The sequence below is a fragment of the Rhinoderma darwinii genome, chromosome 5, assembly GCF_050947455.1.
Source record: "Rhinoderma darwinii isolate aRhiDar2 chromosome 5, aRhiDar2.hap1, whole genome shotgun sequence".
NCBI lineage: Eukaryota > Metazoa > Chordata > Amphibia > Anura > Rhinodermatidae > Rhinoderma > Rhinoderma darwinii.
In genome coordinates this window covers 63,630,773-63,657,553 of record NC_134691.1, presented here as the reverse complement: position 1 = coordinate 63,657,553, position 26,781 = coordinate 63,630,773, and the positions used below count along the sequence as shown (strand labels likewise).

Sequence of the window (26,781 nt, the reverse complement as noted above, 5' to 3'; positions counted from 1 at the left end):
ATGTGGGGGCAAATGTAGGTTGGGCAAAGTACATCAGGGGCATAATAAGAGGGTATAATAATGGGGTAAATAAATAATAATCCGCAGATATGTGGCCAGTGTTGCACTTATATTATAAATGGTGCCCGATCTTATCCGCTTTTGGAACGCTCTGCACATTTTGCATCGCCATATTCTGGGAGCTGGAACTTTTTTTATTTTTTCACCACCGGAGCCGTGTAAGGGCTTATTTGTTGCGGGACAATCTGTAATTTTCATTGGTACCATTTTGGGGTACATGCGATTTTGTTGATCACTTTTTATTCCATTTTTCGGCAAGCCAGGTGACCAAATACCAGCAATTCTGACAATGATTTTTATTTATTTTTTACAGCGTTCACCCTGGGCTATAAATGACCGTTATATTTTATTTTGCGGGTCGGTTCGATTATGGCGATACCACATGTATATAGGGTTTTTTTATGTTTTGCAGCGTTTGCACAATAAAATCACTTATTTAGAAAATAATTTATTTTCTGTGTCACCATATTCTGAGAGCCATAAAAGTCGCATGTACGCCAAAATTGTACCGATACAAACTACAACCCGTCCCGCAAAAAACAAGCCCTTACACAGTTTTTTCAGTCAAAAAAGCTGTGTAAGGGCTTGTTTTTTGCGGGACGGGTTGTAGTTTGTATCGGTACAATTTTGGCGTACATGCGACTTTTTGATCACTTTTTATTGTATATTTTGTGAGGGGTGGTGACCAAAAAATAGTGATTCTCGCTTTGTTTTTCATTTATTTTTTTTGCGGTGTTCACTGTGCAGGAAAAATAATATTATAGTTTTATAGTTGGGGTCGTTATGGATCCGGTGATACCAAATATGTGTACTTTTTTTTTACGTGTTCATTTTTTTTCCTATAATAAAAGACTTATTATAGGAAAAAAAGCAGTTCATGTTTATGTCACTTCTAACTTTTATTTTTACACTTTTTTTAAAACATTTTTATTCTTTTTTTTTACTTTTTTCACTTGTCCCACTAGGGGACACTTATAAGACTTGCAGCTTTGATCGCTGCTGGAATACATTACACTACACACGTAGTGTAATGCATTCCAACTGTCATTGTGACGTGACAGTCACACTGACAGGAAGCCTACAACGACCACCCTCCGGGTGGTCCTCATAGGCTTCTGTACATGGCAACCAGGAAGCCATTGTCTGGCGTCCGGTTGCCATGGGTACGATCGCCAGCCCCCGTGATTTCACATGGGGGCTGCCAATCGGCGCTAAACACCTTAATTGTGGCGTTCAAATCGAACGCCGCAATTAAGGGGTTAACTGCCGAAATCAGCGGCGATAGGCCGCTGATCGGCAACGGGGAATGCAGGGCAGACGCCCTGCACAGTTAACTGCCGCTGCGGTGTAGCGCTGTGCGGCGGTTAACTGTCAAAGCACAGATGGAACTGCACGTCAAGGTGCGCAAACTTACTGCACACATTGACGTACAGTTGCGTCAAGGTGCGGGAAGGGGTTAATAAACCTAAAAAAAAAATTACGTTTTCGTTTTTATTGTGGAATTTTTTTGCACAATGTTCACATTCATAATTTTCAATATATAGCTATTCATTATAAATACATCAACTTAGTTGCATAACTATAGTCAGGCGGCGGCCTGCTGCCTCTCTGAGGGGGCGGCCGCGTCACTGAAACCAGCCAACGCCACCCCCTCCTGCACTAAAATTGTACCTGCGTATAGGACGCAGATACAATTACATGCATAAGCGCTGAATGGCGTTCCGTGCCCCACTATTCAGCGCCTTTCAATGACGTAAGCGGCGTGATGTCATCATCGTGCCGCTTGCGTCGCTGGTTGACAGGGAAAGGCAGCCTGCCAATTAACACCTTTCAGTGATGCAACGTTTAAAGGCGCTGATTGCCTGGGCAGAATGACTTGCCCTGCCACTCAGCGCCTTTTAACGACGCAAGCGGCGCGATTACATCATTGCGACGCTTGCATCGTTCAGCCCCAGCAGAATTTTTTTTCTCTTAAATGTGTCAGGGGCTATATGTGGAGCACTACCTACAGGAGGGGGGCTGTATGTGGAGCATTATCTACAGGGGGCTGTATGTGAAGAATTATCGACAGGGGGGCTGTATGTGGGGGCTGTACGTGGAGCATTATCTATGGGGGGCTATATGTGAAGCACTATCTACAAGGGTGGCCAAAGGGGGCACTATCTACAGGGGGCACTGTGTGTGTGTGTGTGGGGGGGGGGGGGGACACAGTGTATGGTGATATTATAATCAGGGACACAGTGTATGGTGCTATTAGAATTAGAGGTGCAGTGTATGGCGCTATTATATTTAGGGGTGTAGTGTGTGTCACCATGGAAATTTTATCTTCGTTTATAGGTGCAGAAATGTTTGAAAAGTGAGAAGCTGAAGACATCTGAGCAAAAAACTGCAGGATTGGGCCATGGCCGGAAAAAGTCATCATAGATGTCTGAATCGAATGGAGACGTCACCTGTGAGTCATTTAATGTAAATGTTTATTCTGCATCTAATCGGTATTGTAGTTACTTTCTTTTTTGTGAGGCTGCTAGTGATGTAGAGGGCTCAATCAAGATCCGGGGGGTGCAATTTCAAGTTTTGCCTCAGACAGCAGAAAAGCTAGGATCGGCCCTGGCTATAGTGGGTGCAGAGGTAGCAGTCGCACCCGAGGTCTGCACTGGAGTCCAAGAATTTAATATTACCCGTCTGCATACACTATAATATACAATCACCTTCTTACGACATATATTGAAGTATAACTGTTGTATAAAGAACAGCAGAGATCCAGAAGGGGCTGGACGGAGCCTGCAGGGCTGAAGGGAAGCCTCCATGACCTCCCTGGTAGGGAAAGGGTTAACTTGTGAGGGAGAGTTGGAGGGAGTTGGAGGGGGTCAGGGAGGAGTCAGGGGGCCGTTGCTGCTCTTCCCGCTGTTTTTGGCATTGAGCCGGAAGCAGCGGAGGGAGTAACACAGTAAGGACAAGCTCCCTGTTGCCCGCGCTCGTACAGCATGTCAGAGGCATTTTTGTTAGAGCAGCTGCGAGCTGCTGCTGTGCACCACGGTCCCGGATGGCTGGAGGAGACCGTGGCTGCATTAGCGAGGATCCCGGACGCCGTGTTGCCATGTCAGGCCCGGCGTTCGGGGTCTGTTGCAGGGGACAGGCTCCCCTCCCCCGGCCCCCTTCCTAGCATGGCGGCGGGGGGGGAGTCGGCAACAACTGCTCCTGTCCGGAGCAGGCAGAGAGCGTTGCCGGGGGTGACGGCGACGCAGGCCGGGTCGACCCGTCCCTCCCGGCGGTCTCGACCTCCAGAGCGCCTTAGTCCTGAGACAGTCCCGCGGACACGGCGTCGCAGAGGGAGCCCGATCTCGGACGCTGCAGGCCAGGCAGCTGGGGGGACCGCCCCTTCCCAGGCCCTGCGTCCTGGCAGGAATCCCAAGCCGCGACGGGGTCCGGCGGTGAGCAGGGAGTCGCAGGCCGGGCTCCCTGTCACCCCTCCACCATCGGATGGAAGATCTGGAAGACGAGGTACGGCCGCCCCGCCTGGTGATGTTCCGGCCAGGGGGCAGGCCTCTTCAGGATCAGCGAGACGGACGCCTAGATCTGCAGCGACGTTGAGGCAACAGGTCCAGTCGGAAGTCTGGGTTCCATCGGTCGGGCGGCAGGTTGCCGGCCCATCAGTCAGCGCTTCATCATCTCCGATCCGAAGATGTCGGTGGGATGGCCAGTCGTCTGCGAGAGAGGAGCTGGAGGAAGGTGAACTGGACGTGTATCGTCGAGGTCAGGATGGTCCGGCTGACGGGAACACAGCGCCTGTGCGGCCCGGTGAGTGTGTAACTCCATCATTGTCGTATCCAGAGATTTTTATGTCGGGTGTCAGCGGGGGGGCTGCTAGCGTCGCATCGGTGGCCGGTAGTGGCGCGGGTGGGCGCGATGGCGCGGGTCTGGCAGATTTAGTGGGTTGCTTGAGGGAGCTGGTCGGGCGCCTGGATAGGGCGGCGGCGCCGGTAGTTTCGGAAGTGTCCCCGGCGGTAGTGTGGGAGGGCCCCAGGGACGTGGGATTGGTACAGGCGCGGCCCGTGCTGGCGGTTAGGGAGGCGGTCGCGGTGTCGGTACAGACCGAGGCACAAAAGGATGGCGATCGGGTGCATATTGATGACCGTGCTCGGGGGGAGGTGTACGTTTGTTTCGAGGGTCCGTTGGGGGCGCATTTAAAGCAGGAGGTGCGCGAGCGGATCTGGAAGGACGAATATGTGGAGATTTTTTCTCTCTTGCCGCTCGCTAAATTTAATTTGGATAAGAGCAAGCGGGACGAGAGTAAAAAGGACGAGGAAGAACGGCGGCGGTATAGGCTTATCCCGCAAACGTTCGTTAATTGGTCGCAGGCGTTCGCCATATTGGCTAGTGTGATAGGGGAAAAGGCGCCGGAAAATTGTTCGGCGTTGTTTTGTTATTTTGATGCCATTGGGGAGGCTCATAGGGCGTATGGGGGTCAGGCGTGGCTGCGGTACGATGAGCAATTCCGTCAGCGAAAAGCGGTTCGGCCGGCGATTCGGTGGGACCAGAAGGATATTGCTCTCTGGTTACAGGTTACGGCTCCGGTTAGGCAGTCCTTTCCCGGGAGCGCCGGCCAGGGAGGCCAGTCTAGTCAGGTTGGACAAAGCGGCGGGGGAAAGGCGGGTTTTTGCTGGCAATTTAATGAAGGCCAGTGTAAGTTCGGGGCCACGTGCAAGTTCAAGCACGTGTGTTCCGAGTGTAATGGGGCTTCACACGGGGCGGCAAAATGTATGCGGAAAAAGAGGTCAGGAAACCAGCCCTCCGCGGCTGGTCAAGGGGGTGTCGCCGGTGAGGGTGGAAAAGATGGCCCCTTATCTAAATGAGTATCCGGATAGGGCGGCGGCTAAGTTGCTTTACGAAGGGTTTCGGGTTGGTTTTGTTATTCCTCCGCCTCCTTATGAGGTTCCGGTTACGCGGAGGAATTTAAAATCGGCTTACTTGCATGCAAAAGTCGTGTCGGAAAAGTTGTTAAAAGAAGTTTCGTTGGGCCGCATGTCGGGGCCGTTTGTTGAGTCGCCGGTAAAAGATTTAGTTGTGTCCCCGTTGGGTATTGTCCCTAAACGCGAGCCCGGAAAATTTCGTTTGATTCAACATTTATCGTATCCCAAGGGTTCGTCGGTAAATGACGGGATTGATCACGAGTTGTGCTCCGTAGTTTATACCTCATTCGATAAGGCGGTGGGGTTAGTGCGGGCTGCGGGTCCAGGTGCGCTGCTAGCAAAAACCGACATCGAGGCGGCGTTCAGGTTGTTGCCGGTTCATCCAGAAAGCCAACGGCTGTTGGGTTGTTTTTGGAATGGGGCTTTTTACGTGGATCGGTGCCTTCCGATGGGGTGTTCCCTTTCTTGTGCATACTTCGAGGCGTTTAGTAGCTTCGTGGAGTGGGTAACGAGGGGAGTATCCGGGGTCGACTCGTTGATCCATTACTTAGATGATTTTTTGTGCGTTGGCCCGGGCGGTTCGCCGGTTTGCGGTAATTTGCTTCATGCACTGCAGAAGGTGGCGAGGGATTTTGGGATTCCTTTGGCGCCAGAAAAAACGGAGGGCCCAGTAGCGACGATTTTTTTTTTGGGAATCGAAATAGACTCGGTGGCAATGGAGTGTCGTCTCCCTGCGGATAAGTTGGGTGCTTTGAGGCTGGAGGTTCGGCGGGCTTGTAGAATGAAGAAAATGACGCTGCGGGAGCTTCAGTCGCTGCTGGGGAAGTTGAATTTCGCCTGCCGGATTATGCCGATGGGGAGGGTGTTTGGTAGGAGGTTGGCGGCGGCAACGGCGGGAGTGCGTGCGCCGCATCATTTTGTGCGGCTCAAGGAGGAGCACCGAGCTGATCTTCAGGTTTGGGATGACTTCTTGGGCCAGTACAATGGTCGCTCGCTATGGATGGCCCCAGCGCAGGATACGAGTGATTTGAATATTTTTACGGATGCGGCTGGGGCGGGCGGTTTTGGAGCTTACGGGGGAGGTCCGTGGTGCGCAGGTCAATGGCCGGCTAGCTGGGTGTCCAGTGGACTCACGCGGAATCTGGCCCTGCTCGAGCTGTTTCCCATCGTGGTGGCGGCTACCATTTGGGGGGACAGGCTCAGGGATAAGAAGGTCCGTTTTTACTGCGACAACATGGGGGTGGTGCTTGCCATTAATAACATCACGGCGTCCTCTCCTCCGGTAGTTCAATTGTTGCGACATTTAGTGTTGGTGTGTTTGTCGTTGAACGCGTGGGTGGTGGCGGTGCATGTCCCGGGTGTACGGAATTGTATCGCTGATGCTCTTTCTCGCTCGCAGTGGGACCGGTTTCGGCAATTGGCACCGGGAGCGGAACGTCTTGGTTTGGCTTGTCCGGAGCATCTTTGGGATCTGGTATCGGTCCCGTAGAACAACTGTTACAAAGGTCTTTGGCGCGCACGACGTGGAGTGCTTATGCTGCTTGTTGGAGGCAGTGGGAGGAGTGGGTAAGAGAGTTGGGTGACGTCAATACGGATAGAGACAGGTTGGTGGCACTTTTGTACTGGTTAGGGGACGCCTGGGAGGCGGGGTTTTCAGTGGCGAAGGTGAACCGGTTCATATCTGCGGTGGCGTTTGGGTTTAAGTTGCGGGGCTTTCAGGATGTATCGAAGGAATTTCTGGTATCGCAGGCTTTGAAGGGGTTGCGCCGAGGTAGGGTGGAGGCGGATAGTAGAAGGCCTGTGTCGTTTGCTTTGCTTAGCTCGTTGGGCGGTTCATTAGCATCGGTCTGTCGTTCTTCAGACGAAATGGATTTGTTTCGGTTGGCTTTTTCGTTAGCGTTCTTTGGGGCATTTAGAATAGGTGAGTTGGTGTCGCCAAGTACCAAACAGGCAGGGGGGCTGAGATCTGGGGAGGTGAGCCTATTCGCAGATCGGCTGGAGGTATGGTTGCGTCGGTCAAAAACTGACCAAGTAGGGAAGGGAAAACTGATAGTTTTGTTCGCCCTCCCGGGGTCGGTTATGTGCCCAGTAGAGTGCATGCGGGGTTTTACGCCAAACAGGGGGTCTCCAGATTTGCCTTTGTTACGTCATGTGGACGGGTCGTTTTTGTCCAGGTTTCAGTTTGGAGCTGTATTTAAAAAATGTTTGACGGCGGTTGGTGTCGCGGCAGGCTCATATTCATCTCATTCCTTCAGGATTGGCGCAGCAACAGAAGCGGGGCGCTGGGGGTTGGATGATGAGGGGGTGAGGCGTATTGGTCGTTGGGGGTCCAACAGGTTTAAGTCCTATGTCCGCCCCCATATGTTATGAATTTTGTTGTTAACGCTTTAAAAATGTTATATGGTGGTGCCTAATTGTTTTTTCCGTTTCAGATTCGCCTCCGTGTTTGGTGTGGTTGATGGGTCATTCTTACGTGCACTGGGGGGCTTTGAGGGCGGACGTCCGCCCGGATGGTCGCCAATTGCGCATTCCGCGACAGGATGCGGTTGTGCATTGGCTGGGTTTTAGAGGTATGTCATGGAGCAGGGTGTTGGCGGAATTCCAGACATATGCTCGGCTTGATAGGGTTCCGGAGGTCTTAGTGTTGCACGTGGGTGGGAATGACTTAGGAGTCCGCCCCTTTCGTGAGTTGGTGCGGGATATCAAACATGATATGTTGTGTTTGTGGGTATCTTATCCCAAGTTGGTGATAGTGTGGTCGGACATAGTCCCAAGAAAGCACTGGCGGTTAGCTAGATCTGTGGAGAGAGTCAATAAGGCTCGCATTAAAGTTAATCGGGCGGTGTCCCGTTTTGTGGCAAAAAAAGGGGGCATTTGCGTGAGGCATAGGGATTTGGAGTCAGGAGTGGGGAATTTCTGGAGGAGTGACGGGGTTCATCTGACCGAGGTTGGCATTGATCTTTGGAGCTTGGCGATAGCAGAAGGCATAGAAAGGGCGGTGGTGGTGTGGAGGAACTCACAGGCTTAAGGTGGTCAAGGCCTGTTTCGCTGTGGCGGGGGGAGTCCTTGAGGCCAGTCAGTACAAAATGGTGGGGGGGTCGCATCGGGGGTATGCGTCCCCCAAAAAAGGTACATGGTTGAAGACTTCATCGGGTGTTATCCCTTTGAAGTGGTCTTCTGGTAGAAGGTATATCACTTGAAGGCTTCATCGGGTGTTATCCCTTTGAAGTGGACTTCTAGTGGTCGGTATATCACTTGAGGGCTTCATCGGGTGTTATCCCCTTGAAGTGGACTTCTAGTGGTTGGAGCCATCTGCAGAGGTGAACGGTGCTTCCGAGCTGGTTTACGGCTGGAGGTAATTAGTGGTTTGCAGATGGCTAACTCGGTGTGTTCTTAAAAAAAGGAATATCTGAAAGGGCTTCAAGGACTTCCTCTGCTCGGGTTAATGTTAACGTTAAATTGTTATTTACGTTTCTGACCCATGTTGGGTCATGTGAATTATTAGGAGGAATTCTCGGGTGAATTCCTAACTAGTTATCCGAAGGTTTCGGATTTAAATTGTTTTTATAAAACTGTAAAATTAATAAACGGCTGCTGTGGCCATTTCACATCCAACCTCGGTGTCACGTGTCTTTCCTAAAGGTGGGGGTGGGGGGATAGGATGGGTTAAAGGAAGGTTCGTTAACACACGACTCTACTTAGGCAGGTCAAGAAGGGGCTGGACGGAGCCTGCAGGGCTGAAGGGAAGCCTCCATGACCTCCCTGGTAGGGAAAGGGTTAACTTGTGAGGGAGAGTTGGAGGGAGTTGGAGGGGGTCAGGGAGGAGTCAGGGGGCCGTTGCTGCTCTTCCCGCTGTTTTTGGCATTGAGCCGGAAGCAGCGGAGGGAGTAACACAGTAAGGACAAGCTCCCACCCTCCCGCCCTTGGTTTGTTACGTGGTGGGTCTTTGCGTACGTCCATATAGGAGTGTTGTTTTTTATTTGTGTGCTTATCTAACATGTTTTTCCTTTTTTCCTGAGTAGGTTCTGGTGTCATGGCAGCTGGCGGGGGGAGTCCTTGAGGCCAGTCAGTACAAAATGGTGGGGGGGTCGCATCGGGGGTATGCGTCCCCCAAAAAAGGTACATGGTTGAAGACTTCATCGGGTGTTATCCCTTTGAAGTGGTCTTCTGGTAGAAGGTATATCACTTGAAGGCTTCATCGGGTGTTATCCCTTTGAAGTGGACTTCTAGTGGTCGGTATATCACTTGAGGGCTTCATCGGGTGTTATCCCCTTGAAGTGGACTTCTAGTGGTTGGAGCCATCTGCAGAGGTGAACGGTGCTTCCGAGCTGGTTTACGGCTGGAGGTAATTAGTGGTTTGCAGATGGCTAACTCGGTGTGTTCTTAAAAAAAGGAATATCTGAAAGGGCTTCAAGGACTTCCTCTGCTCGGGTTAATGTTAACGTTAAATTGTTATTTACGTTTCTGACCCATGTTGGGTCATGTGAATTATTAGGAGGAATTCTCGGGTGGATTCCTAACTAGTTATCCGAAGGTTTCGGATTTAAATTGTTTTTATAAAACTGTAAAATTAATAAACGGCTGCTGTGGCCATTTCGCATCCAACCTCGGTGTCACGTGTCTTTCCTAAAGGTGGGGGTGGGGGGATAGGATGGGTTAAAGGAAGGTTCGTTAACACAAGACTCTACTTAGGCAGGTCATGAAGCAGTAATCTCAAGCATCTTTATTGTGCACAGCCCCATAAAAACACAGCAACACAATTTTGAACAAAGTAGAATTTTTTTAAGAAGTGTAACATTTCCCTCCTATTTCTAAACTGAAAAAGGAAGTGTTTTCTATGGTAACAATGGTCTTTCACTTGTGTACAATGGAGCAGACATGTTTATAAAGTCTCAAAGTCTAACTCTATGAAATCATTCTTACGTTGTGTAGTTTGATCCTGATTACATAAAATTCCCACAAGAAGGGAAGTACCTTTAAGCTAAAAGCCATTCAATACTAGTACAGGATATCCTCTACTTGCTGATAATTTCCTCTGTACAGACGAACATAGAGCACATAGGATTATTCAAAGAGACAGGTAGTCATCAACTGTGTATAAGGAATATTGTTCTGAGCACTTAATGTTTCCTTGTGCATGTCATTAAGTCATTATAATAAGTCGAAAAGTTCACGTAAATTATACAATATAGGAAAAAAGTATTCATAGCTACATACGTACTTCCATGCATCCGAAATAGAAATGACTCATTATAGGGCATCTAAAATTCAATAAAAATAACAATCTGCAGTAAATACAAGTCTTTGACTTTCACATGTTGACAATTCTAATCAACCATTTCTTAAGTCGACCATACACTTGAGGTAGCTGCCGGCCAAACATTCGTTCGGGTGACAGCTGTCTATAAACATGCATGCTCAGCATGGCCATACATGCATGTTTATTTCAGTGGTAAGATGGGAATAACCTGCTAACAGAGTTGTCTAGCAGAACACTATCTCCCAAGGGAACACAGGATCAGACAAGTTAAAATCCAACATGCCCGATCACTCTTTGCTCCGACATCTGTCACTGGGGAATAGTCAGCATGCCCCTATACACAATAAATCCTCGACCAATCAGTGAGTTGGGCCAAATGTCTTTGCATACAATATATATGACCAGCTTTAGTTATAGTTGGTTCTCAGAAAGTTGGGTGACAACCAATATTTCCGACATTACTGCTTCCAGAGGGGTTCCCCAGACTCCTAAATGGCCACTATTCCTAGCTATGAAATTATTTTCCCGATTCCTATATCGCCACATAAATATGAAATTTTATTCTGTAGTTTGTAACTACCGCTGTGTGATGATGACAACATTGTTAACCTAGCTGTCACAGAAACAACTACAACCAATAAAAAGACTTATTAACAACTTGACAGAAGAAGACGACCATATCACCCAAATTTACTTGTCTAGTGTTGATTCTTGACTATAATGTAGCCGTCCATTGTTCTGTATTCCCAAATAAAATATAGAAGAATTGCCCAAGCACTCTAATCTATGCAGAGAGGGCAAAAAAAAGGGGGCAGGAGAATAAGAGTCTGTCTTCTTCATTTATATTGCATTACAGGCGTTCACATACTTTTTACTTTTATTATTTAAATGGGTTTTTCCACAATTAACATTTATCGCCTATCCATAGGATAGGTGATCAATGTATGATCACTGGGGCCCTACCACTGGGACCCCCGCTCCTTCTCAATGCATGAACGCAGGGAGGATTTTGAATGGAGCAGCGGTCGCGCATATGAGCTGCCACTTCATTCAATGTCTGTGGAGCCCACCGAGACAGCCGAGTACAGTGCTCCACTGTTTCTGCTGGCTCCATAGACATTGAATAGAGCAGCAGCGCAAATGAGTGACCGCGACCCCAGTTCCAGTGATCGTGGGGGTCCCAGTAGTGGTAAGTGGGTATACTGTAGATAGGTGATAAATGTTAATTAAGGGGAAACCCCTTTAAGCCAGAAAGATGAATGAGCTGCTAAGTAAAGCAGAAACCTTATCATTGACAAGCATCTAGACTGATTCAAATATATTATTATAACCCAGGTCAGGTGAGAGACTAGGCTATGTTTATGCTATACACTATATCAAAATACAGAAGCTGTACCCTATAGAATTGTGTATAATGAAAAAGGGGGATAACAAACTGAAAAGTGATCCTGACTTTTCATCTATTCCAAAACTGAACCCCAGTTAACAAAATCCAGTTCATTCATTCACCATTCTTGTATAAAGTGCCGTTTCAGCTCTAGTGCATGGGCCTTTTTAAAGCAATTAACAAGTGCAAGTCCTATTTGCTTGAGAAAGATTCATATACTAGAGCTGAAGCATTGCTTTATGTAAAAACGATGAACGAATAGTCCATGCAAGACAGTCTCAGGGAAACAGTCCCTGTATCCGGTACCAGTCCTTTCTTTGGTACGGTCAATCATCGACAAAGCAGAAGACACACTGCTGTAGAAAAGAAGTGAAGGAGGATAGCAGTGATGTGTTATATCGCTTCGTATGAAATAAACACAATGGTGGAGGGGGTTTTAACAACTTTCTACGCCAGAAAAGTCGCAAATAACTCAAAAATTGCAATTTGCAGGAAAAATGTTGACATTTGGGCCATTATGCCCGCTCTCGCCACTTTTCTAAAAAGTAGGTGGGCCTTAGTTAAAGGGACGGGGCCACTAGTTTACACCAAAAACTGTCATCATTTATAGCGAAAAAATGATTACTCACCTCGGAGCGAAGAGATCACGGGGGTGAAGAGGATGGTGCTGGGCAGTGCGACTGCGATAGTTACACCACAATTGTGGCACATAGCCAGCCGAAAGATGCCACACATTTAGTAAGGGGCGTTCAACTCTTAATAAATACAAACCATAAACCATGTCAGGAGTTGGTTCTAGATAATTGGTGGTGTTATAAAATTGTAATGTGTAAATAGACCTTATAGACAAGAGTCTTGTGAGCTCATAACTGAGCCACGTGTTTTCCTTCATTTTACAGAGCTCGGTAGTACATGTAAGTAGTATAACTATGGACAGGTTTGCTAGGCTTTGTTACCACTGCAGCATAAGCACAATGCAACAGATTTGCCACAATCAATATAAAGGAATTTTTCTTTCATTTGAGCAGGCCAGCCAACAACAGGCCACAGAAGTGATATGTCAAACATATAGTGACGTCACAATAGTGATCCATGGCTGGCTGGTCCCCTTATTTTACATACCGGACAAGACGACATATCGGACCCACACTTTCAGACAGAGATGCAGCAGCGGACCCAAACATCGGCAGCGAAGAAATCGTTACGAATTCTAAAGGTAAATATATTAAGAAGTTTATTCTTTTAGCATCTTGGGCAAAAATAAACGTTTTGGGGTTTTTTTTTCTCCTGGAAAACACTCTTTATATTTAAACCCCTTTACAAAAATCACAAGTCTAAACTTCTGGCACATTATAGCACATGAGTTGGGAAAATTAACAAAGGTCCTCGTTCATGTAAAGGAGTTAAACGGTATCATTAACTTTCAAGAAATTCAGTCTAAATATAATCCTGCTTGGCTTCTATAAAATGTAACCAATAGGTCACAGTGAAGAATGTGTCTTTTATGTGAGTCTGAAAAGATGAATATTGTATTACAATATACACCTTGTGCCTGAAAAAGGATGTCCTATAAATTGCCTCAGAATGCATTTCTTCATACAAAGTAACGGAAATTCTCTTTGTGAGGCCTAATATTTCAAGACGATTGACGTCCGCATTCAATTATATGGTGCCAAAGCTGTATACAGCGGAGGAACAGAAAGCCAAGAAGGAATCTATGTCAGAAACGAGATATTTCCATGTTTATGTAATGCTATTATAGAGGTGTGCTGCGCTACAGATTCTTTCTTGTAGCCCGGAGTTCTTGGATATGATAATAGTGTAAAGAGAAGAGCAGGAACTTGAAGGACAAGAACTTATGATTCTTGATGTAGTATTAGTCATATCTCAACCCTATCTTGGCTATGAATATACAGCGGTCTGATAATGTTAACCAATCAGAAGCATGCATTGTTAATTAGAATTTAGCACCTTATTCAAATGTTTAATATTTTCTGTATTATGTAACAAGCACGGCCGGGTTATATGCAGGGCAAAACGGGCCACTTATGGGCTTCTACATTCTAGTTCTTTCTAGTGCTTGCCAGACAAATCTTCATGTACTTCTATAAACGGGAGTTGTGGGGGAGAAGACAATATACGGTTAGGTCGTATATTGTATTTATTTTTCATGTAAAATCCATTTAGGGCAGTCACACATTGTATAACACCCTGTGATATGACCCCAGCTCTAAGGCTGGGTTCACACGACCTATTTTCAGACGTAATCGAGGCGTATTATGCCTCGTTTTACGTCTGAAAATAGGGCTACAATACGTCGGCAAACATCTGCCCATTCATTTGAATGGGTTTGCCGACGTACTGTGCAGACAACCTGTCATTTACGCGTCGTCGTTTGACAGCTGTCAAACGACGACGCGTAAAAATACAGCCTGGTCAAAAGAAGTGCAGGACACTTCTTTCAGACGTAATTTGAGCCGTTCTTCATTGAACTCAATGAAGCACAGCTCAAGATTTACGGCTGTCAGAGAAGCTTCGTAAAAATGCGAGGAGGAGCATTTACGACTGAAACGAGGCAGCTGTTTTCTCCTGAAAACAGTCTGTCATTTCAGACGTAATGCCTGCTACCGTGTGCACATACCCTTATACAGAACACAACTGATTGTCCGTACACTGTCTCTAACATCATGTCCTCTCTCTATCCGAAACTGAATCTTTCAAAAACTGAGCTCCTCATATTTCCACCATCTACTAAACTACCTAAGGCTATGTCCACACGGAGTATTTTGGAGGAGGAATATCTGCCTCAAAATTCCGTTTGGAACTTTGAGGCAGATATTCCTCTCCCTGCACGCCGATTTTCGCGGCGATTATCGCGCCGTTTTTCGCCCGCGGCCATTGAGCGCCGCGGGCATAAAACAGCGAGAAATACGCTTTCTCCTGCCTCCCATTGAAGTCAATGGGAGGTCAGAGGCGGAAGCGCCCGAAGATAGGGCATGTCGCTTCTTTTTCCCGCGAGGCAGTTTTACTGCTCGCGGGAAAAAGACGCCGACGCCTCCCATTGAAATCAATGGGAGGCGTTCTCGGGCCGTTTTTGCCGAGTTTTGCGACGCGGTTTCCGCGTCAAAAAACTCGGCGAAATACCCCGTGTGAACATAGCCTAAACCTGATGTCTCCATCTCAGTGTGTGGTACTACCATGATGCATAGGCAGCACGCCCGCTGTCTTGGGGTTATTTTTGACTCAGATCTTTCCTTTACTCCTTATATTCAATCACATGCCACCTTCACCCGAAAAACATCTCCAGAATCCGTCCTTTTCTTACTGTGGAAACAGCCGAAACTGTCATTGTCACTCTGATTCACTCTCGTCTTGACTACTGTAAGTCATTACTAATCGCTCTTCCCCTCACTAAACTCTGCCCTCTCCAATCTATCCTTAATGCAGCAGCCAGGCTCATATTTCTGACAAACCGCTACACCAATGCCTCTACCCTGTGCCAGTCACTGCACTGGTTGCCCATCCACTTCAGAATAAAATTTAAGCTTATTACTCTCCCGCACAAAGCTCTCCACAGTGCTGCACCTCCTTACATCTCCTCCCTCATCTATATCTACAACCCTACCTGTGCTCTACGTTCTGTGAACCCAACATTCACAGTTTTAACCCCTTTCGCCGCAGCCCTTTTTCAGATTTTCATTTTCGTTTTTTCCTCCCCACCTTCCAAAAGCCATAACTTTTTTATTTTTCAGTCTATATAGTCCTATGAGGGCTTGATTTTTGCGGGTTGAGATGTAGTTTTTCGTAGCACCATTTATTTTGCCATATAATGTACTAGGAAACGGGAAAAAAATTATTTGTGGGGTATAAAATGAAGAATACAGCGATTCCTCCATGGTTTTTTGCGCGCCGTTTTTACGGAATTCACAGTGCAATTAAAACAACATGTTAACTTTATTCTTTGGGTCAATACGATTACAGCTATACCAAATATATATAGTTTTTTCTATATTTTACTACTTTTACAAGTAAAAATCTAAGTGTAAAAAAGAAAATTTATTTTGTGTCGCCAAATTCCGAGCGCCACAACTTTTTTATTTTTCCGTCCATTAAGTGGTATGAGGGCTTGTTTTTTGCAGGATAAGCTGAAGTTTTTAATAAAATCATTTTGGTGTAAATGCAACAGTTTGATCACTTTTTATTTAATTTTTTGTGGGAGATGAGGTGACCAAAAAATAGAGATTCTGGCGTTTACAATTTTTTTATTTTTTTTTTTACGGCGTTCACCGTGCGGGTTAAATAATGATATATTGTAATAGTTCAGACTTTTACGGATGCGCGATACCAATTATGTTTATTTTTTATTTTTTTTACTATGCTCTAGGGGGAAAATGGGAAAAGGGGGGTTTTTTAAACTTTTAATATTAAAAAAAAAACTTTTACACAAAAAAAACACTTTATTTAACTCATTTTTACTTTTTCTATTAGTCCCCTTAGGGGACTTCAACCAGCGATCGTTAGATCGCTTGCACGATATACTGCAACACTAATGTATTGCAGTATATCGTGATTCTGACAGGCAACTATTAAGCCCTGCCGGAGGCAAGGCTTAATAGGTGTACAAAGATGGCGGACCTGGGGGAATTCATTAGGCCCCCAGGCAGCCATAGCAAGCATTGCCCCCCCACGATTGCGTTGCGGGGGGCGCGATGAGCTGTTAGAGGGGGTCGCCCCCCTCTTTCTAACGATTTAAATGCTGCGGTCTCTGTTGACTGCGGCATTTAACTAGTTAAACTAGCGGGATCGCGCTCAAGCCTGATGCCGCTAGTTACTCTGAGGTGTCGGCTGTTTGTTACACCGGCATCGTATGAAGCGGGTTCACTCCGTGAGCCCGCTCCATACTTCACCTACCCGACTTTGGCGTATGGATACGTCAAATGTCAGGAAGGGGTTAAACGTGCCCTGAAAACACATCTTTTTAGACAGGTCTATCACATTCCCTAATCGGACTCCTTTCCTTTGCCCCCTATTACATTAGTCATCAGAACCTGACCCCCTCATGGGTTCACAGATGCCATAAAACAAACAAACAAACAAACAAACAAACATAAACATAATAATAAATAAGACACAAGAGACTGAAGGGTATGTTCACACTGAGTTTTTTGCAGACAGAAACTTCTGCCTCAAAATTCCAAACGGGATTTTGATCTGCCTGCATGCCGTTTGCCGCGTTTTTCGCCCGTCTCCCATTGAAAAAACACCTCCGTCTCCCATTGAAATCAATGGGAGGCATTTTCGGCCATTTTTTGGCGTCTTTTGCAACGCGGTTTCCACGTCGAAAAATTTGTCAAATAACTCAGTGTGAACTGACCCTAAATATAGATGAAATAAGGCCGCAGTATTTATTCTGCGTTACCTTTAAATTTTTATAAATAACCATAAATCAAATTAAAATTCGCCAAAAAAGATAAGGCTTAGTCCCAAATGAACTCAAGCCAAATAAGTCCATTAAAATAGCAGGATAACCATAGTCCAACCATATTTAAATGGGCGACAACCCCACCATAAATACCGGGACTACAAAAAACATATTTCATCTTTACTGAGAGGGCGAGGTGCTGCTTCTGTTATGCTCCAGGTGAACAAGACAGCGAATCTGCAGAGTCCAGGTTATAAAGAAGATCTTCCCGCCGAAACGCTGTTGGCCAATCACAGTTTAATCACAGCTGTCCTCGAGCTGCTTCCAGAAGGATCCAGCGTCTGCCCATAGCAAAAGCATACCTCAAAATAAACCGGTAAGTACCAAAAAAAAACCTGGAGGGGAGGGAGAAACCATCAGCATAAAATAATAATAAAAGGCATTGTCAACTCATGTGGCCCCGTTGCTAATGGCACCTTAGGCCTATACATTCAGCAGTATCCCCCACACTCCTTGCATCCTAATGTACTTCATATCTGTCATACACAGATACTGGCTGGTGACCGGCTCATGCAGCTTTATGTGTACTACCCCTTATGTATAAAACATGGCTGGACCCAGGGGCGTAACTAGGAAAGACTGGGCCCCATAGCAAACGGTAACCAACGGCGCCACAACCCCCGCCTACCTGACAATGAACATTTATCAGTTCTGTGTGCCAAGTGTAGTCTTATTGACCTTTTAGTTACAGGGTTACAAATAATGTAACAAACAGTTAAGCACTGATATTATAAAACAATTTTTAGCACCTAATTATGTTATTTCATAGTTAATTTAAAAAAACTGACCTGAAACTCAAAGCACTGGGACATAAAGGACTTGTTTCCATCTGTTCTTGCTAACTTTTAAAGTGTAAAAGTACAACCTAAAGGCCAAAAACGATAAGCTGTGAGAATTTATTTTAATAAGGCTGGGTTCACACGACCTATTTTCAGACGTAAACGAGGCGTATTATGCCTCGATTTACACCTGAAAATAGGGCTACAATACGTCGGCAAACATCTGCCCATTCATCTGAATGGGTTTGTCGACGTACTGTGCCGACGACCTGTAATTTACGCGTCGTCGTTTGACAGCTGTCAAACGACGACGCGTAAATTGACTGCCTCAGCAAAGAAGTGCAGGGCACTTCTTTGCAACGTAATTTGAGCCGTTCTTCATTGAAGTAAATGAAGAGCAGCTCAAGATTACGGGCGTCAAAGACGCCTCGCATAATACGAGGAGGAGCTTTTACATCTGAAACGACGCAGCTGTTTTCTCCTGAAAACAGTGTGTCTTTTCAGACGTAAAAGACAGTTCTCGTGTGCACATACACTCAGGGGCGTAACTAGGAAAGACTGTGCCCCATAGCAAACTTTTGACTGGGGCCCCCCCTCCCCTGGGTGTCACACAACCCCCCCTTGTAGATAGTGCCTTTTTTACAGCCCCCCTGTAGATAACGCCATACAGCCCCCTCTGTAGATAGCGCCATACATCCCCCTGTAGAGAACGCCATACAGCCCCCCCTGTAGAGAACGCCATACAGCCCCCTCTGTAGATAACGCCATACAGAGTCCCCCCTGTAGATAACGCCATACAGAGTCCCCCCTGTAGATAACGCCATACAGCCCCCTTTGTAGATATCTACAGAGGGGGCTGTATGGTTGTAATGACAGGGGGGTAGGGAAACAGACAGTGAGCCCTAATCTACCCACCACTCAGTCCCTGCCTACTTGCAACGACCCGCCCTAGGCGACGGGGTACAACTGGGCGACGGTCCCTACGCTCAGTAGGTGCACAACAGAAAACAGACAAGGGGACACAAGCAAAGGGAAATGGGGCAGTTGCCCACGGCAACACCGTGAGCAACAAGAGAGGTGAACGAGCCGAGTCAAACCAGGAATGTACGAGGTACCAAACGCAGAGCAGGAGAGTAGTCAGTAAGCCGGGGTCAGTATAAAGCAAGGTCAAATAGCTAGGAGCTGCAGCAAGGCCAGGAAACCACACGAGAAGAATCACAAGCAAAGGAGGAACAGGAAAGGCAGGTATAAAAAGACAGAGGGCGGGAGCTAGCTCCGTCTGGCCAGGCTGCGATAGGCTCTCCCACTCCTAAGCCTGCCATCCTGAGTGGTGGAAGATGGAGTCTCAGAGACATAGAACCAGGTGCAGATTGATTACCCATGGGCGTATACACAGAAGTTGTGCCTGGCAGATCCTTTACAATGGCGTTATCTACAAAGGGGGCTGTATGGCGTTATCTACAGGGGGGGCTGTATGGCGTTATCTACAGGGGGACTGTATGGCGTTATCTACAGGGGGGACTCTGTATGGCGTTATCTACAGGGGGGACTCTGTATGGCGTTATCTACAGGCGGGACTCTGTATGGCGTTATCTACAGGGGGGCTGTATGGCGTTATCTACAGGGGGGACTCTGTATGGCGTTATCTACAGGGGGGACTCTGTATGGTGTTATCTACAGGGGGGACTCTGTATGGCGCTATCTACAGGGGGGACTCTGTATGGCGTTATCTACAGGGGGGACTCTGTATGGTGTTATCTACAGGGGGGACTCTGTATGGCGTTATCTACAGGGGGGCTGTATGGCGTTCTCTGCAGGGGGGCTGTATGGCGTTCTCTACAGGGGGCTGTATGGCGTTCTCTACAAAGGGGGCTGTATGGCGCTAACGCCATACAGCCCTCCCTGTAGAGAACGCCATACAGCCCCCCCTGTAGAAAACGCCATACAGCCCCCCTGTAAATAACGGCATACAGCCCCCTGTAGATAACAGCATACAGCCCCCCTGTAGATAACGGCATACAGCCCCCCTGTAGATAACTCCATACAGCCCCCCCTGTAGAGAACGCCATACAGCCCCCCCTGTAGAGAACGCCATACAGCCCCCCCCTGTACAGAACGCCATACAGCCCCCCTGTAGATAACGGCATACAGCCCCCCTGTAGATAACGGCATACAGCCCCCCTGTAGATAACTCCATACAGCCCCCCTGTAGATAACTCCATACAGCCCCCCTGTAGAGAACGCCATACAGACCCCCTGTAGAGAACGCCATACAGCCCCCTCTGTAGAGAACGCCATACAGCCCCCCCCCTGTAGAGAACGCCATACAGCCCCCCCTGTAGGGAACGCCATACAGCCCCCCCCTGTAGGAAACACCATACAGTCCCCCCTGCAGAGAACGCCATACAGCCCCCCCTGTAGAGAACACCATACAGCCCCCCCTGTAGAGAACGCCATCCCGCCCCCCTGTAGAGAACGCCATACAGCCCCCCCTGTAGGGAACGCCATACAGCCCCCCCCCCCCTGTAGGGAACGCCATACAGCCCCCCCCTGTAGGGAACGCCATACAGCACCCCCCCCTGTAGGGAACGCCATACAGCCCCCCCTGTAGGGAACGCCATACAGCCCCCCCTGTAGGGAACGCCATACAGCCCCCCCCCGTAGAGAATGCCATACAGCCCCCCTTGTAGGGAACGCCATACAGACCCCCCTGTAGGGAACGCCATACAGTCCCCCCTGTAGGGAACGCCATACAGCCCCCCCTGTAGGGAACGCCATACACCCCCTCTGTAGGGAACGCCATACAGTCCACCTGCAGAGAACGCCATACAGCCCCCCTGCAGAGAATGCCATACAGCCCCCCCTGTAGAGAACACCATACAGCCCCCCTGTAGAGAACGCCATACAGCCCCCCTGTAGAGAACGCCATACAGCCCCCCCTGTAGGGAACGCCATACAGCCTCCCCTGTAGGGAACGCCATTCAGCCCCCCCTGTAGGGAACGCCATACAGCCCCCCCTATAGGGAACGCCATACAGCCCCCCTCCTGTAGGGAACGCCATACAGCCCCCCCTGTAGGGAATGCCATACGCCCCCCCCCTGTAGGGAACGCCATACAGCCCCCCCCTGTAGGGAACGCCATACAGCCCCCCCTGTAGGGAACGCCATACAGCGTCCCCCCTCCCAAAAAAATGCGACCTACAGTGTGTCCTGCAAAATACATGTATCCCCTCTCCACAGGATAGGGGATACATGTGTGATCGCTGGCAGCGATAAGGAGAACGGGGGACTGAAAGTCCCCTGACGTTCTCCATGACTAACCTCTGACTTCCGGCGTCTGCGCAGCTCAATAAAAATGAAAGGAGCGCTGGTCACGCATGCGCACAAGCGCGACCGGCGCTCCATTCATTTCTATGGAGCTGCCGACACAGACCCCGGAAGCCCGAGGTTTGTGATGGAGAACTTCAGGGGACTTTCGGTCCCCCGTTCTCCCTATCGCTGCCAGCGATCACACATGTATCCCCTGTCCTGTGGATAGGGGATACATGTCTTTTGTTTAATGGCAGAGCGGGGAGATACCTCCCTGCTCTGCCGTAGTCGTGTTCAGTGGCGTCCCGCTGTAGCAGCCATAGCGGCTGCTAGCGGAGCCTCCGGCCATGGTGGGGGCCCGTGCCGGCAGGCGACACGGGCCCCCTCATGCCGCGGGCCCCGTAGCAGCCGCTACGGCGGTAGTTACGCCACTGCATACCCTAACATTCATTTAAATGTCATTCAACAAAACTTACCTGGAACTGTAAGGAGCAGAGAAAACTTGTTTTCACCTCTTGAGAAAGACGTGTAATTGTTTCCAACTTTTAAAATGCACGAGGGCAAAAACAAAGCAACTAAAGTCTAAAAAAAAAAAAAAAAAAAAAGGGGAAATGTTAATAATCTGTATGCATGTGCTATTCTGTTTTTTTTTTTGTTTTTTTCAAAAATGATTGCAGTATTAGTTATAACAATGCATTAACAATTTGTAAACTTACATGAACAAAACCAGAACTTGAAATGAATCGTAACAGGATAGATCATCCTAGAAGAAAAAAAAACACATTTATTTGAGGTTTGCGATTCTAAGTTTGGTATTTTAAGGCTGCTACTACTGTACCAGTGCTAAGGGCTGAATATACAGTGGAACCTATCCAAAAGACCACCTCTTTCGGAAGACCACCTTTTTTTGAGTAGACCACCTCCTTATCTAGACCAGATCTCTTCTGCCAGATTTTCAATTCCATCGTTTACTAGGTATACTGGCCATCTTCCTTAAAAAGTCCACCCCCTAGAAGACTACTTTTCAATACTATTTTAAGTGTCGTCTCCAAAAGGTTTCACTGTATCTCTTCAACCTTGGCATTGTGCATAAAGTGACACTCTTTCAGGAGTGATACTTAAAATCAAACATGCATGAAACTGTGTTAGGGCCTGTTTACATTAGCTGTTCACAAACCTCCAACGGAACCCGGTAATGGAAAGCCAACGCTGATGTGAACAGGCCCTTTGTAAAACTGTTTGTTAGTTCAACAGGAAACCGTTCAACTGTTGAAAGTCAAAACCTCCCCAACTCCCAAAGAACTTTACACTTACGCAGAAGACAGTTTCTTACAAGAAACACCTGCGTGCCTTGACTTCGGCAAAGGTGTTCACAATGCTGTCTATGTCTAGTCTCCTAGCTCTCTCATTTTCAATGCTCAGTACTGCAAGCCCAGAAAACCTTTGTTCTGACATAGTACTCCTCAAGTAGTTTTTTTATTAATTTTAGCTTGGAAAAGGATCTTTCGGCACTAGCTACTGTCACAGGTAATGTTACGAATAGTAGCAAGGCTACGCACACATCAGGCAGTGTAGATGAAAGGGCACTGTTGTCTACCAATAGGAGGTGAGCAAGGTCACTAACGGAGGATGAATTGTGAATCTCTTCACCTAATGCAGACCGAAAACTAAGCAGTTGCCCAGGAAAAGTAGGTGATAAATCTTCCTGATAGACTTCTTGCAGATTTGATTCAGATTTGTATACATCATCATCAGATGCAGATGAAAGCATTGCAGGCTGAATTATGTTAACTCGACCAAGAACCTGATAAAGTCCCTTAAATCTGTTTAGAAGCTGAGATGTTATAATATCTAAACATGGGAAAAAACCTGTAACTTTAAAATGTTTTTCAGCATCATTAAATCTCTCATCAACAAAATGGAGCTTGACTTTGGGGATCCGTTTCTTTTCAAATTGCGGAGATATGCCCCACCGTTGTGCAAGTGATGCTGCAGTTTGTTTTGCTTCCTCAAACTGATTCCTGTATTGACCAAGACTCTCTGCAACATTCTTAATTAACCCCTTCCCTCTTTGGCCACTTTTGACCTTCCTGACAGAGCCTCATTTTTCAAATCTGACATGTTTCACTTTATGTGGAAATAACTTTGGAATGCTTTAACAGTTACAAGCGCTTCTAAGATTGTTTTCTCGTGACACATTGGACTTTATGTTGTTGGCAAAATTTGCCCGATACATTCAGTATTTAAATGTGAAAAACACCAAGATTTAGCGAAAACATTTTCTAAATTTAAATGTATCTGCTTGTAAGACAGGCAGTTATACCACACAAAATAGTCGCTAATTAACATCCCCCACATGTCTACATTAGATTGACATAGCTGTTTGAACATCCTTTTATTTTTCTAGGACGTTACAAGGCTTAGAACTTTAGCAGCAATTTCTCACATTTTCAAGAATATTTCAAAAGGCGATTTTTACAGGGGCCAGTTCAGTTGTGAAGTGGCTTTTAGGGCTTATATATTAGAAACCTCCAAAAAGTCACCCCATTTTAAAAACTTCACCTCTCAACGTATTCAAAACAGCATTTAGAAAGTTTCTTAACCCTTTAGACATTTCACAGGAATTAAACCAAAGTAGAGGTGAAATTTACAAATTAAATTTATTGTTGTTGCAGAAATTCATTTTTAATCCATTTTTTTTGTAACACAACGTTTTACCAGAGAAACGCAACTCAATATTTATTGCCCAGATTCTGCAGTTTCAGGAACTATCCCACATGTGGCTCTAGTGTGCTAATGGACTGAAGCACCGGCCTCAGAAGCAAAGGAGCACCTAGTGGATTTTGGGCCTTCTTTTTATTATAATATATTTTAGGCACCATGTCAGGTTTGAAGGGCTCTTGCGTTGCCAAAACAGTGGAAATCCCACAAAACTGACCCCATTTGGGAAACTACACCCCTTAAGGAAATTATCTAGGGGTATAGTGAGCATTTTGACCCTATAGGTTTATTGCAGAAATTATTGGAAGTAGGCCATGAAAATGGAAATCTACATTCTTTCAAAGAAAATGTAGGTTTAGCTAATTTTTTTCTCATTTCCACAAAGACTAAAGGAGACAAAGCACCGCAAATTTTGCAAAGCAATTTCTCCCAAGTAAATCAATACCCCATATGTGATAACAAATGGTTGTTTGGACACATGGCAGGGCTTAGAAGGGAAAGAGCGCATTTGGCTTTTGGAGCTCAAATTTAGCAGGAATGGTTTTCGCAGGCCAAGTCGCATTTGCAAAGCTCCTGAGGAACCAAAACAGTGGAAACCCCCCACAAGTGACCCCATTTTGGAAACTACACCCCTTGAGGAAATTATCTAGGGGTACAGTTAGCATTTTGACGTCGCAGGTTTTTTGCAGAAATTGTTGGAATTAGGCCGTGAAAATAAAAATCTACATTCTTTCAAAGAATATATAGGTTTAGCTCATTTTTTTCTCATTTCCACAAGGGCTAAAGGAGAAAAAGCTAAATTTGTAAAGCAATTTCTCCCGAGTAAAACAGTACCCCACATGTGGTAATAAACGGCTGTTTGGACACACGGATGGGCTTAGAAGTGAAAGAGCGCATTTGGCTTTTGGAGCTCAAATTTAGCAGGAATGTTTTGCAGCGGCCATGTCGTATTTGCAAAGCACCTGAGGGACCAAAACAGTGAAAACGCCCAAAAAGTGACTCCATTTAGGAAACTACATGCCTTGAGGAATTCATCTATGGGTGTAGTGAGCATTTTGACCCCACAGGTGTTTCAAAGAAATTATTAGAATTGGGCAGTGGAAATAAAAACAATCTTTTTTCTTCAATAAGACATAGTTTTAGCTCAAAATTTTTCATTTTCTCAACAAATAAAGTAAAAAAAGAACCCCAACATTTGTAAAGCAACTTCTCTGGAGTACAGCAATACCCCATATGTGGTCACATACTGCTGTTTGGGCACATGGCAAGGATCAGAAGCAGTGGCGTAACTACCGCCGTAGCAGCAGTAGCGGCATGAGGGGGCCCGTGTCGCCCGCCGGCACGGGCCCCCACCATGGCCGGAGGCTCCAGTAGCAGCCGCTATGGTTGCTACAGCGCGACGCCATTGAACACTACGGCAGAGCAGGGAGGTATCTTCCCGCTCTGCCATTAAGCAAAAGACATGTATCCCCTATCCACAGGATAGGGGATACATGTGTGATCTCTGGCAGCGATAGGGAGAACGGGGGACTGAAATTCCCCTGAAGTTCTCCATCACAAACCTCGGACTTCCGGGGTCTGTGTCGGCAGCTCCGTAGAAATGAATGGAGCGCCGGTCCCGCTTGTGCGCATGCGTGACCAGCGCTCCATTCATTTCTACAGAGCTGCGCAGACGCCGGAAGTCAGAGGTTAGTCATGGAGAACTTCAGGGGACTTTTAGTCCCCCGTTCTCCCTATCGCTGCCAGCGATCACACATGTATCCCCTGTCCTGTGGATAGGGGATACATGTCTTTTATTAGCACAGTGTAGGTCGCATTTTTTTGGGAGGGGGGACGCTGTATGGCGTTACCTACAGGGGGGGGCTGCATGGCGTTCCCTACAGGGGGACGACGCTGTATGGCGTTCCCTACAGGGGGGGGAAGCTGTATGGCGTTTCCTACAGGGGGACACACGCTGTATGGCGTTCCCTACGGGGGGACGCTGTATGGCGTTCCCTACAGGGGGGACGACGCTGTATGGCGTTCCCTACAGGGGGGGACGCTGTATGGCATTCCCTACAGGGGTGGGACGCTGTATGGCGTTCCCTACAGGGGGGGACGCTGTATGGCGTTCCCTACAGGGGGGGGCTGTATGGCGTTCCCTACAGGGGGGCTGTATGGCGTTCCCTACAGACCCCCCCTGTAGGGAACGCCATACAGACTCCCTGTAGGTAACGCCATACAGTCCCCCCTGTCGATAACGCCAGACAGCCCCCTCTGTAGGGAACGCCATACAGCCCCCCCCCTCTAGATAACGCCATACAGTCTCCCCTCTAGATAGCGCCATACAGCCCCCCTGTAGATAGCGCCATACAGTTCCCCCTGTAGATAGCGCCATACAGCTCCCTCTGTAGATAGCGCCATACAGCCCCCCTGTAGATAGCGCGATACAGCCCCCCTGTAGATAGCGCCATACAGCCCACCTGTAGATAGCGCCATACAGCCCCCCCCTGTAGTTAGCGCCATACAGCCCCCCCTGTAGATAGTGCCATACAGCCCCCCCCTGTAGGGAACGCCATACAGTCCCCCCCCCCTGTAGGGAACTCCATACAGTCCCCCCCTGTAGGGAAAGCCATATACCCCCCCCCTGTAGGGAACGCCATACAGTCCCCCCCTGTAGGGAACGCCATACAGTCCCCCCCTGTAGGGAACGCCATACAGTCCCCCCCTGTAGGGAACGCCATATACCCCCCCTGTAGGGAATGCTATACAGTCCTCCCGTAGATAACGCCATACAGCCCCCCCGTAGATAACACCATACAGCCCCCCCGTAGATAACGCCATACAGCCCCCCGTAGATAACGCCATACAGCCCCCTCTGTAGATAGCGCCATA

General features: G+C 47.5%; 1 protein-coding gene and 1 long non-coding RNA gene across 2 annotated transcripts in view; one reads left to right on the top strand and one right to left on the bottom strand.

Annotated features, from left to right (window-relative positions):
• The window catches only part of LOC142652465 (uncharacterized), an 85,247-nt gene extending 75,297 nt beyond the window's left edge, over positions 1 to 9,950 (top strand). Inside the window, exons 3-5 of the mRNA XM_075828103.1 lie at positions 3,699 to 3,858; positions 6,370 to 7,274; positions 9,903 to 9,950. Of these exons, the coding sequence (XP_075684218.1) occupies positions 3,699 to 3,858; positions 6,370 to 7,274; positions 9,903 to 9,950 (1,113 nt within the window). The remainder of the gene's footprint in view (positions 1 to 3,698; positions 3,859 to 6,369; positions 7,275 to 9,902) is intronic.
• A 7,047-nt stretch (positions 9,951 to 16,997) lies between these two features.
• LOC142652518 (uncharacterized) lies at positions 16,998 to 21,761 on the bottom strand. The gene is made up of 3 exons (XR_012847865.1): positions 21,663 to 21,761; positions 17,888 to 17,964; positions 16,998 to 17,434 (listed from the first exon to the last, which is right to left on the bottom strand). It is a non-coding gene; the product is annotated as an uncharacterized LOC142652518 (long non-coding RNA).
• Between the last annotated feature and the right edge of the window lie 5,020 nt (positions 21,762 to 26,781).